At 51.7% G+C, this 13,436-nt stretch overlaps 1 protein-coding gene across 1 annotated transcript in view; it reads right to left on the bottom strand.

Moving 5' to 3' along the window:
- LOC147092939 (uncharacterized) overlaps positions 1-6,392 on the bottom strand; it is a 54,727-nt gene extending 48,335 nt beyond the window's left edge. The window contains 2 exon segments of the mRNA XM_085976263.1: positions 1,857-2,053; positions 6,244-6,392. Coding sequence (XP_085832389.1) covers positions 1,857-2,018 — 162 coding nt within the window. The 5' untranslated portion in view covers positions 2,019-2,053; positions 6,244-6,392.
- Positions 6,393-13,436: the final 7,044 nt, after the last annotated feature.

Raw genomic sequence — 13,436 nt, forward strand, 5'->3', positions numbered from 1 at the left:
TTTGGCTCTGTGTCGGTTTTTTCTCTGATTTACGCTCCTGTGAAGCGCCTCGAGATGTTTTACTGTGTTAACATAGAAGACAGGAGCAGGAGAAGGCCATTCGGCCCCTCGAGCCTGCTCCGCCATTCAATGAGATCATGGCTGATCATCCAAATTCAGTACCCTGTCCCTGCCTTCTCCCCATATCCCTTGATCCCTTTTAGCCTTAAGAAATATATCTAATTTAAAGGCACTGTATAAACACAAGCTGCTGTCGTATCTGCCACGGAGACCCGTGTAAGCACCGTTTAACGGGGTCTTCAGCGTCTTTGAAACAAAGCTCCAAACTCAGTGAGGTACATAGAACAGTGACAGAAGTCGCAACTGTAACAGCATCTCGTTCTCCCGCGACCTCCCATGTGCTTTCCCTTCTAGACCCAAATTCCCCTCTCTCCCCCCCCCCCACCCCACTGTCCTTCCCAGAAGTGGGAGAACCACAATCACCACCGTCACGCACCTCAATCACTTCAGGATTGTTATACACTGTCACGTGTAAAGCCCGTCGGTGGCCCATTTCCAAAGCCAATCACTCAAGAAAACCTCTCGACAAGCAGCTTTAAGTGCGACCGGCCGGCGAAATTTCTCTCTCCACTTTTCACGTGGACTGTCCCCACCGGAGGATGCCAACGTACAGCTGCAACTCCAACCTTCCCTTGGCATCACTAGTGGAAAAAGTCCGAAGTGAAAAACCGACGGCAGAGGCACCCGAGAGAGACGGTGGAAGCGGTTAGTCTTGATTCATTCGAATGCAGTTTCGATTTCTTTCAGAAAATAACATTTTGGGATGCACTAGCTTGAGACGTGACGTGAATCGTAGAAAGTTACAGCGCGGAAGGAGGCCATTTCGGCCCAGCGTGTCCGCACCGGCCAACAAAGAGCTATCCAGCCTAATCCCACTTCCCAGCTCTTGGTCCGTAGCCCTGCAGGTTAGAGCATCCAAGGGCACATCCAAGTACTTTTTAAATGTGGTGAGGGTTTCTGCCTCGACCACCCTTTCAGGCAGTGAGTTCCAGACCCCCACCACCCTCTGGGTGAAGAAATTTCCCCTCAAATCCCCTCTAAACCTTCCACCAATTACTTTCAATCTGTGCCCCCTGGTTTTTGACCCCTCTGCTAAGGGAAATAGGTCCTTTCTATCCACTTTATCTCGGCCCCTCATAATTTTATTCACCTCAATAAGGTTTCCCCTCGGCCTCCTCTGTTGCAAGGAAAACAGTCCCAGCCTATCCAGTCTTTCCTCATAGCTAAGATTCTCTACTCCCAGCAACATCCTTGTAAATCTCCTCTGTACCCTCTCTAGTGCAATCACAGCTTTCCTGTAATGTGGTGACCAGAACTGCACGCAGAACTCTAGCTGAGGCCTAACTAGTGTTTTATACAGTTGAAGCATAACCCCCCCCGCTCTTGTATTCTATGCCACGGCTAATAAAGGCAAGCATTCCGTATGCCTTCTGAACCACCTTATCTACTTGGCCTGCTACCTTCAGGGATCTGTGGCGAGTGTGACGAGCTCAGGAGGAACAGGGGGACTTTAGACCTATGGCTCCCAAAGCTCTCCATCACTGGGGGTTTTCCTCGCCTCGTGTCTGGGCCTGTAGTAGACGCATTGATAGAGATTGATCGCTGTGATTGGTTAACAGCTCCATTATCCTTGTATCATGCGACTACCAGGATGGTAGAAGGAAAACGAGCTGGACCGTGGGTCTTTTTTTGGCCTAGCGATTCTTGCTAGCCCACGTACCCAACAAGAGTCAGCGCCTTCAGGAAAGGAGCTCAGAAAGTTAGGAGCGGGAGGGGAGGAGCGAGAGGGAACTCACCTTTTGATTTTGTTTCTGGAATGCCACTTCCAAACTATCGAGTTGCAGCTGCTTCTGTTGTCGCTCCTTCTTCAGTTTCTCCAGCTGGCTCTCGTACTCGGATATTTTCTGGAGGGCCCTGCTGGACAGCTCGGATTTCCATTCCTCCAATGCCCAACTCATGATAACTGGGACTCAACATCAGTCGTCAATCAGGCCTAGAAGACAGCAAAGCGGCGATCACAAAGACGGAAAACGCGAGTGGCACAGAAGGGGATGACATTCACGTACCAAGTGCTACTCTGCCATTCCTCCACATAGAAAACATAGATAGGAGCAGGAGTAGGCCATTCGGCCCCTCGAGCCTGCTCCGCCATTCAATGAGATCATGGCTGATCATCCAAATTCAGTACCCTGTCCCTGCCTTCTCCCCATATCCCTTGATCCCTTTAGCCTTAAGAAATATATCTAACTCCTTCTTGAATATATTTAATGAATTGGCCTCAACTGCCTTCTGTGGTAGAGAATTCCACAGGTTCACCACTCTCTGGGTGAAGAAATTCCTCCTCATCTCTGTCTTAAATGGCTTACCCCTTATCCTTAGACTGTCACCCCTGGTTCTGGACTCCCCCACCATCGGGAACATCCTTCCTGCATCTAGTCTGTCTAGTCCTGTTAGAATTTTATAAGTTTCAATGAGATCCTCTCTCATTCTTCTAAACTCCAGCGAGTATAAGCCCAATCGACCCAATCTCTCCTCATACATCATTCCTGCCATCCCAGGTGTCAGTCTGGTGAATCTTCACTGCACTCCCTCCATGACAAGAATATCCTTCCTCAGATAAGGCGACCAAAACTGCACACAATACTCAAGGTGTGGTCTCACCAAGGCCCTGTACGACTGCAGCAAGACATCCTTGTTCCTGTACTCGAATCCTCTCGCTACGAAGGCCAACATACCATTTGCCTTCTTAACCGCCTGCTGCACCTGCATGCTTACCTTCAGCGACTGGTGCACAAGGACACCCAGGTCTCATTGCACTTCCCCTTCTCCCAATCTATTGCCGTCCATTTTGTTTATTTTTCCCATCCGCTTTCACCTCCTCTCCCAAGACCGATCCTGGGAAAAGCCATAAATAAATGCCGGCAGCCCGGCTCATTGTGGCCGCTCTTTGCGCTCTGAGTCTCACCATCTCCCGCAGGACATCAGACCACAAGCGGCTTCACAGTGGGGCTCAATCCTGTCCGAACCCAGCACGCACACTTTCCAACAGCTATCGGCACCGGCAGAGGCCTGTTGGGCCAAATGGCCTCTTTTTGTGCTGTACAATTCTACGAAGAGCAGCTGCTTTCTTCCCTCTACCTTCCCCCCCCCCCCCACCACCACCACCTTCCCCCCTCATCCAGGGGCACTTTCCCCAAACTGCGCCACGACCTGAACCTGCAGAGCACTCAGCCAGTAGCATATTTCCAAGGCCCGAACTGCTTTAAGGCCAGTCGCAATTCACAAACCGCCCCCCCACCACCCCCCGTGACTTCAAAATAGAACCAATCCAGATGTTCCTAATCTAGGACGGCCACGCAGCTGGTTTTGAACAGGATAGTCGGGAATTGTGATATTTGGAAGCTAGACAAGAAAAAAAATCTTGCTCGGCAACAATGGGTGGTTGAAGGAAAAAAGGGCCGTGCACACAGGTGAAACACGGCCGCATTTTGAGCCACTAGTGCGGACTTTTCTACAGTTGTGATCGGACTTTTCGTGCAGGCTCTGTTTTTGTCCTGTCCCGCACCGTTTGCAGTTTGTGCCAAAAATATCAGACAGGTACCGGAGATATCAGGCCGACTCAATTTGGTGCAAATCTGTTCAACTAAACATTTCATGTCTTTAAAAATAAAATCTTTCTGATCTTTAAAAACTACGATAAAAACGGGGAGGGGAAAAAAATAGCACTCTCTTTGCGACCTTCAAGTGGCAATGGGAACTGAGATCTGAAAGAGCAGCGCCAGTGTCTGAAAGAAAGACTCGCATTTCTCCAGCGCCTTTCAGGACCACCGGACGTCTCAAAGCGCTTTACAGCCAATGAAGTACTTTTTGAAGTGTGGTCACTGTTGTAATGTAGGAAATGCGGCAGCCAATTTGTGCACAGCAAGCTCCCACAATCAGCAATGTGGTAATGACTAGATCATCTGTTTTTTAGTGATGTTGGTTGAGGGATAAATAGTGACCAGGACACCGGGGATAACTTCCCCTGCTCTTCTTCCAACAGTGGTGGTGGGATCTTTAACATCCACCTCAGAGTGCAGACGGGGCCTCGGTTTAACATCTCATCCAAAAGACGGCACCTCTAACAGTGCAGCTCTCCCCCAGTACTGCCCCTCTGACAGTGAGGCACTCCCTCAGTACAGCCCCTCCGACAGTGCGGCACTCATTCAGTACTGCCCCTCCGACAGTGCGGCTCTCCCTCAGTACTGACAGTGCGGCGCTCCCTCAGTACTGCCCCTCCGACAGTGCAGCACTCCCTCAGTACTGGCATTGGAGTGTCAGCCTGGAATTTTCTGCTCAGGTCACTGGAGTGGGACTTGAACTCACTGCTTTCTGACTCAGAGGCGAGAGTTCTCCCCGGCGTCCTGACCAATATTTAAGTTACGAGGAGAGATTATACAAATTAGTGTTGTATTCCCTAGAATTTAGAAGGTTAAGAAGGGGTGACCTGATCAAAGTTTTCAAGATATTAAGGGGAGCAGATAGGGTAGATAGAAACTATTTCCGCTGGTTGGGGAGTCTAGGACTAGGGGGCAGAGTCTAAAAATTAGAGCCAGACCTTTCAGGAGTGAAATTAGGAAACACTTCTACACACAATGGGTGGGAGAAGTTTGGAACTCTCTTTCCGTAAACAGCAATTGATGCTCGATCAATTGTTAATTTTAAAATTTGAGCTTGATAGATTTTGTTGACCAAAGGTATTAAGGGATGTGGGGCCGAAGGCAGGTGGACGGAGTAAGGTGGCAGATCAGCCATGACCTCATTAAACGGCAGAACAGGCTCAAGGGGCTGAACGGCCTCCTCCAGTTCCTGTCTTCCTCTGTATCCCTCAGCCAGCATCACTAGAAACAGATGATCCGGTCATTTATCGCATTGCTGTTTGCGGGCGCCTGCTGTGCGCAAATTGGCTGCCGCGTTTCCCACATTTTATTTTACAGGTGTTGTGCATTTACCAGAATTTTCTGGGGAGCTGAGAGGTAAGGAGGGGGAGGCTGGTTTCATAGAAACATAGATGATAGGAGCAGGAGTAGGCCATTTGGCCCCTCGAGCCTGCTCCGCCATTCAATGAGATCATGGCTGATCATCCAAACTCAGTACCCTGTCCCTGCCTTCTCCCCATATCCCTTGATCCCTTTAGCCTTAAGAAATATATCCAACTCCTTCTTGAATATATTTAATGAATTGGCCTCCACTGCCTTCTGTGGTAGAGAATTCCACAGGTTCACCACTCTCTGGGTGAAGAAATTCCTCCTCATCTCTGTCCTAAATGGCTTACCCCTTATCCTTAGACTGTGACCCCTGGTTCTGGACTCCCCCGCCATCGGGAACATCCTTCCTGCATCTAGTCTGTCCAGTCCTGTTAGAATTTTATAAGTTTCAATGAGATCCCCTCTCATTCTTCTAAACTCCAGCGAGTATAAGCCTAATCGACCCAATCTCTCCTCATACGTCATTCCTGCCATCCCAGGTATCAGTCTGGTGAATCTTCGCTGCAATCTCTCCATGGCAAGAACATCCTCCCTCAGGTAAGGCGACCAAAACTGCACACAATACTCAAGGTGTGGTCTCACCAGATTCCTAGGTTGAAATTTGTTAAATCTCAATTGCATATCAAAAGAGGAGGGCGAGCTGATGGTGTGTTTTAGGGTCACTTGGCACCAGCTCCATCCCATGGGGGGGCACGTGGGCCGTGAGCTCGCTTGATTGACATGTGGCCACCGCCGGGACCAATGAGGGGGGGGGGGAGGCGCCTCCACCAATGGGCCAATGGGGCGGTGCACACCCTCCGCCGGGGCCAATGGGGAGGGAGGCGCCTCCGCCAATGGGGAGGAAGGCACCTCCGCTAATGGGGAGGGAGGCTTCTCCGCCAATGGGCCAATGGGGAGAGGAGGCGTCTCCGCCGGGGCCAATGGGGAGGGAGGCGCCTCCGCCGGGCGACCGGGACCAATCAGCGTGAAGCGTGGGGGGAAAATAATACATTAAAAAAATTCCCCCAAAAAAACGGTTTAAAATGTTTTAAATTTAACTCATTTAAAAAAAATAACCAAATATAAAATGAAAACCAACCGAAGCGCGAAATATAAAGAAACGCGTGGTTTGTTTTTTTTTATAAAACGATAACCGGAATGAAATTCAGAGGCTTACCGAAGAGGAAAAAAAAAGGCGGGTTTTCCTCAGGATTGATGATTGAAGAGGGTTTATTTTTTTTAATTCCTTTTTCCCTTTTTTCCCTCGTTCTCTCCTTCCCTCACTCGCAGCTCGCGCCCCCGCCGCCAGCGCGCTCTGGGCGGGTGATGTCACAAGCCCCGCCCCCGACCCTATGCCCCGCCCCCCACTCCATCATCTGAGCCTGGTGCCCATGGCAACGGCCCCAAAGGTGGAAGGGTCCAGGGTTCACATCGCAAGAGAGTCTGGTGACACCACAGGAGGAGGCCATTCTCTGACTCCTGCTCCAAAGCCTTTCCACCATCTACAAGGCACAAGTCAGGAGTGTGATGGAATACTCTCCACTTGCCTGGATGAGTGCAGCTCCCAACAACACTCGAAGCTCGACACCATCCAGGACAAAGCAGCCTGCTTGATCGGCACCCCATCCACCACCTTAAACATTCACTCCCTCCACCACCGGCGCACCGTGGCTGCAGTGTGTACCACCTACAAGATGCACTGCAGCAGCTCGCCAAGGCTTCTTCGGCAGCACCTCCCAAACCCGCGACCTCTTCCACTTAGAAGGACAAGGGCAGCAGGCGCATGGGAATACCACCACCTCCAAGTTCCCCTCCAAGTCACACACCACCATCCCGACTTGGGCGTACACCAGCCGTTCCTTCATCATCGCTGGGTCAAAATCCTGGAACTCCCTCCCCGACAGCACTGTGGAAGCACCTTCACCACACGGACTGCAGCGGTTCAAGAATGCGGCTCACCACCACCTTCTTGAGGGCGAGGGACAGTACTGAGGGAGAGCCGCACTGTCGGAGGGGCAGTACTGAGGGAGCACCGCACTGTCGGAGGGGCAGTACTGAGGGAGCGCCGCACTGTCAGAGGGGCGGTACCGAGGGAGCGCCGCACCGTCGGAGGGGCGGTACCGAGGGAGCGCCGCACCGTCGGAGGGGCGGTACCGAGGGAGCGCCGCTCCGTCGGAGGGGCTGTACCGAGGGAGCGCCGCACTGTCGGAGGGGCAGTACCGAGGGAGTGCCGCACTGTCGGAGAGGGTGGTACCGAGGGAGCGCCGCACTGTCGAAGAGGGCGGTACCAAGGGAGTGCTGCGCTGTCGGAGGGGCAGTACCGAGGGAGCGCCGCACTGTCGGAGGGGCAGTACTGAGGGAGCACCGCCCTGTTGGAGTGGCAGTGCTGAGGGTGCGCCGCACTGTCGGAGGTGCCGTCTTTCGGATGAGACGTTAAACCGAGGGCCCCGTCTGCCCTCTCAGGTGGATGTAAAAGATCCCGCGGTCACTATTGGAAGAAGAGCAGGGGGAGTTCTCCCCGGTGTCCTGGGCCAATATTTATCCCTCCATTGACATCACTAAAACAGATGATCTCGTCATTGTCACATTGCTGTTTGAGGGCGCTTGCTGTGTGCAAATTGGCTGCCACGTTTCCTACATTACAACAGCGACTACACTTCAGAAAGTATTTCATTGGCTGTAAAGTGCTTTGGGACATTTGGAAACATGGACATCATAGTGTTTGCTCCTTACTTTCTTTTAAACCTGGTTCATGTCTGGAACCGGACAGTCCGGATTAGAGATTATGATTTTAAGCAGTGAAAACCGCAAATGCTTCGCCACCCCCTTCCTACTCGGCTTTGAGCCTTGGACACTGCTGCACTTTGCCACTTGTTCCATCTTTCCTATTCCAGCTGCCCTTTAGCGATTCACACGTTGTCTTGACACCTTTACTTCTTCACACGCTCGCTGTGTCTTGTATCTGTCTGTTAATTCTTTCATTTCTCGCAATGCCTCCTATCACAATGCCTTTGTTACCTCTAGACTTGACTGTTCCAATGCACTCCTGGCTGGCCTCCCACGCTCCACCCTACATAAACTTGAGCTCATCCAAAACTCGAGCTCATCCAAAACTCGGCTGCCCCGTGTCTGAACTCGCACCAAGTCCCGTTCGCCCATCACCCCCCCTGTGCTCGCTGACCTACATTGGCTCCCGGTTAAGCAGCACCTCGATTTCAAAATTCTCATCCTTGTTTTCAAATCCCTCCGTGGCCCTCACCCCCTCCCTATCTCTGTAATCTCCTTCAGCCCACAAGCCCCCCCACCGTGCCCCGAGATATCTGCGCTCCTCTAATTCTGCCCTCTTGAGCATCCCTGATTATAATCACTCAACCTTTGGTGGCCGTGCCTTCAGCTGCCTGGGCCCTTAACTCTGGAATTCCCTGCCTAAACCTGTCCGCCTTGTTACCTCTCTTTCCTCCTTTAAGATGCTCCTTAAAACCTACCTCTGTGACCAAGCTTGTGGTCACCTGCCCTAATTTATCCTTATGTGGCTGGGAGTCAATTTTTTTTGTCTTAAAATACTCCTGTGCAGCACCTTGGGACGTTTTACTACGTTAAAGGCGCTATATAAATACTTGTTGTTGTTGCTGTTATTATCTGATGCTAATATCAAAGCTGCCATCTCCTGTTCTCCATTTGAGCACTTTACGGGGCATTCGAGTTATTTTCCTGTGTGTGAGGTTGCGTTTCCACTGCCCTTGTGCCTTTGTGAATGCTGTGATACTTCCCCGCTCTGAGGAAGGGTCCATACCGAACACATCTGTCTGTTCTCTCCGCAGATGCTGACTGGCCTGCTCCTGCTGAATGTTTTTTTTGCTTTGGACGGTAAATGGTCTAGTTGTTCAATACTGGATTTTTTAAAAAGGCTGTGCGTGAGCACAAACGATCCATTTCAACACCCCGCATGCACGATTGCATCCGTTTTGCATATTTTGCAAAAACAAAACCTCACAGCCTCACATTATTTGATTAACTGGCATTTCAGATTCAATTTAACCACTCGTGAAATCCTCCCACCACAATCTGCAGCAGGGTTGCCACTTCATGCAACGTCCCAAAACCAGACACAGGACAAGATGTTAAAGGGCTATCTCTCCCACGGGTTGTTTATCTTACGGCTTTCCTTGAATTTTCCATCGTGGCTCAGGACGTGGCCTCAGCTCGTCGCTGCCCCTCAAACGCCAAGGCTGAGATCGCAAACTCAGAGAAGGGAATCAACGGGCCTGGAACTCCCATCTCAGCGCAACATCATATGCATTGCATGCACACCCTGGATATATTCTACACACAGAATAACGAAAGACGTGCATTTCTACAGCGCCTTTCACGACCTCGGGATGTTGCAAAGCGCTTTGCAGCCAATGAAATACCTTCTTTGAAGTGTGGTCACTGTTGTAATCCAGAGCTTAGGGCCCAGGCAACAGAAGGCACGGCTGCCAAAGGTTGAGCGATTATAATCAGGGATCCTCAAGAGGGTAGAATTAGAGGAGCGCAGAAAACTCGGGGGGGGGGGGGGGGTGAAGGAGATTACAGAGATAGGGAGGGGCGAGGCCATGGAGGGATTTGAAAACACTTGAAACGCCATAGCATACAAGGCTACGGACCAAGTGCTGGAAAATGGGATTAGAATAGATAGGGTTTGATGGCCGGCGCAGACACGATGGGCTGAAGGGCCTCTTTCCGTGCTGTATACATAGAAACATAGAAGCTAGGAGCAGGAGTAAGCCATTCGGCCCCTCGAGCCTACTCCGCCATTCAATGAGATCATGGCTGATCAGCCAAACTCAGTACCCTGTCCCTGCCTTCTCCCCATATCCCTTGATCCCTTTAGCCTTAAGAAATATATCTAACCCCTTCTTGAATATATTTAATGAATTGGCCTCTACTGCCTTCTGTGGTAGAGAATTCCACAGGTTCACCACTCTCTGGGTGAAGAAATTCCTCCTCATCTCAGTCCTAAATGGCTTACCCCTTATCCTTAGACTGTGACCCCTGGTTCTGGACTCCCCCGCCATCGGGAACATCCTTCCTGCATCTAGTCTGTCTAGTCCTGTTAGAATTTTATAAGTTTCAATGAGATCCCCTCTCATTCTTCTAAACTCCAGTGAGTATAAGCCCAATCGACCCAATCTCTCCTCATACGTCATTCCTGCCATCCCAGGTATCAGTCTGGTGAATCTTCGCTGCACTCCCTCCATGGCAAGAACATCCTTCCTCAGATAAGGCGACCAAAACTACACACAATACTCAAGGTGTGGTCTCACCAAGGCCCTGTACAACTGCAGCAAGACATCCTTGTTCCTGTACTCGAACCCTCTCGCTACGAAGGCCAACATACCATTTGCCTTCTTAACCGCCTGCTGCACCTGCATGCTTACCTTCAGTGACTGGTGCACAAGGACACCCAGGTCTCGTTGCACTTCCCCTTCTCCCAATCACACGCCCACCCAGCTTTGTGTCGTCTGCAAACTTGGAGATATTACATCTAGTTCCCTCGTCCAGATCATTAATATATATTGTGAACAGCTGGGGTCCTAGGACCGATCCCTGCGGTACCCCACTCGGAAAAAGACCCGTTTATTCCAACTCTTTGCTTCCTGTCTGCCAACCAGTTCTCTATCCAAGTCAGTACCTTGCCCCCTTGCCCCCAGTAACTCTATGACTATGACCCTAAAATTTTGAAATCGAGGCGCTGCTTAACCGGGAGCCAATGTAGGTCAGCGAGCACAGGGGGTGATGGGTGTACGGGACTTGGTGCGAGTTCGGACAAGTTTACGTCGGGTGGAATGTGGGAGGCCAGCCAGGAGTGCGTTGGAATAGTCAAGTCTAGAGGTAACAAAGGTAGGGACGAGGGTTTCAGCAGCAAAGGTTTCAGAGCTGAGGCAATGGCGGAGACGGGCGAGGTTACGGAGGCGGAAGTAGGCGGTCTCTGTTAAGCTGCGGATATGTGGTCGGGAGCTCATTTCAGGGTCAAATATGTCACCAAGGTTGAAACAATTGGATGTATTTCTGGAGAAAGAAGGAATTGAGAAATATGGCGATAAGCAACAAAAAGGAGGTGAGTTTATTGAGGCTTAACAGCTTTTTCCTGTTCCTATTCCTAAAGATACTCATGTTCGGAAGGAAATCAGAATTGGAAGCAGAAAAACAAACTAGAACACATTTACGATTCGTAAATTCTTATATAATCATAGCAATAGAGCGCAGAGGGAGATCATTCAGCCCATCTTGCCTGTGTTGGCCCTCAATCAACTGGAGTTATTTACCCTAATCCCACTTCCTTGTCCATTCCCCATGTCATTTACATACTTCCTTTTCTTATGATAGCCAATTCCCTTTCAAATGATTTATAGTCCCTGCTTCAACAACCAATTGTGGGTAAAAGATTCCATGTTTGAAAAAAAAACTTCCATTTATATCGCGCCTTGCATGACCACAGGACGCCCCAAAGCGCTTTACAGCCAATGAAATGCTTTTTGAAGTGTAGTCACTGTTTTCATGTAGGAAACACGGCAGCCAATTTGCACACAGTAAGCTCCCACAAACAGCAACGTGATAATGATCAGATCATCTGTTTTTATGGTGATGTTGATTGGGGAATAAATATTGGGTCAGGACGCCGGGGATAACTCCTTTGCTCTTGTGCGAAATAGTGCCATGGGATCTATTATGTCCACCCGAGAGAGTAGTCGAGGCCTCGGTTTTAACGTCTCCTCTGAAAGACGGCAACTTAGGCAGTGCGGCGCCCCTTCAGCACTGCCCCTCCGACAGCGCGGCACTCCCTCAGTACTGCCCCTCCGACAGCGCGACTCCCCCTCAGCACTGCCCCTCCGACAGCGCGGCGCTCCCTCAGCACTGCCCCTCCGACAGCGCGGCGCTCCCTCAGCACTGCCCCTCCGACAGTGAGGCGCTCCCTCAGCACTGCCCCTCCGACAGCGCGGCGCTCCCTCAGCACTGCCCCTCCGACAGCGCGGCGCTCCCTCAGCACTGCCCCTCCGACAGTGCGGCTCTCCCTCAGTACTGCCCCTCCGACAGCGCGACTCCCCCTCAGCACTGCCCCTCCGACAGCGCGGCACTCCCTCAGCACTGCCCCTCCGACAGCGCGGCGCTCCCTCAGCACTGCCCCTCCGACAGCGTGGCGCTCCCTCAGCACTGCCCCTCCGACAGTGCGGCACGCCCTCAGTACTGCCCCTCCGACAGTGCGGCGCTCCCTCAGTACCACCCCTCCGACAGTGCGGCGCTCCCTCAGCACTCCCCCTCCGACAGTGCGGCGCTCCCTCAGTACCGCCCCTCCGACAGTGCGGCGCTCCCTCAGTACTGCCCCTCCGACAGCGCGGCTCCCCCTCAGCACTGCCCCTCTGACGGCGCGGCGCTCCCTCAGCACTGCCCCTCCGACAGCGCGGCGCTCCCTCAGCACTGCCCCTCCGACAGTGCGGCATGCCCTCAGTACTGCCCCTCCGACAGCGCGGCGCTCCCTCAGTACCACCCCTCCGACAGTGCGGCGCTCCCTCAGCACTGCCCCTCCGACAGTGCGGTGCTCCCTCAGTACCGCCCCTCCGACAGTGCGGAGCTCCCTCAGTACTGCCCCTCCGACAGTGCGGCGCTCCCTCAGTACTGCACTGGGAGTGTCAGCCTAGATTTTTGTGCTCAAGTCTCTGGAGTGGGACTTGAACCCACAACCTTCTGACTCAGAGGCGAAAGAGAGAGAGATACCCACTGAGCCACAACTGACGCTCAACTACACTTTAGTCACACTTCGAAAGCAAATTGCCACCTGCAAATTGTTTGAGAACATCCAGGGGATGTTATTTTGTTGTTTTTCTTTCTCGGGTAGAGTAAAACCTGCTCACGGGATTTTTATGGGCCGTGCCTGGCTCCGCTTCAGCCCAGCACCTGATGGAGAATGACACAAGGTGAAAGTGTAAACATGGGGAGTGGTTGCAGTTACAAGCACGACACCCGTCAACCCGAAACTAAAAGTGCTGAAAACTAAAAGCACCACAGAGGGTTAAGTTTCAGATCATCAATATAGCCTGCCTTCAGGGCCGTGCTTGCAGCTGGGAAAGGGCCGTGTTCTGATCCCGACACTACCCACAAGCTTGTTATTTATCATATCTATTAACAGGCCGCCTGTTTTTAAGCATCAGTTAAAAGGAGGTGAAAGCAGATAAACAGGTTCTGCAACGGATGAACGCAGGTAAGTACACATTGAGACAAGGCCGCCCAGCCCAACACCCCCACACATACCTCGGAGAGAAACGCAGAGTATAACCTCCAGAGTGTACAATCTACATTATCATGGGACTCTTCCGCCCAATCAATTGCCTG

Source organism: Somniosus microcephalus, unplaced genomic scaffold (genome assembly GCF_052327205.1).
Source record: "Somniosus microcephalus isolate GS21.2 unplaced genomic scaffold, FLI_Smic_1.0 unresolved_chr2, whole genome shotgun sequence".
NCBI classification, from domain to species: Eukaryota; Metazoa; Chordata; class Chondrichthyes; order Squaliformes; family Somniosidae; genus Somniosus; species Somniosus microcephalus.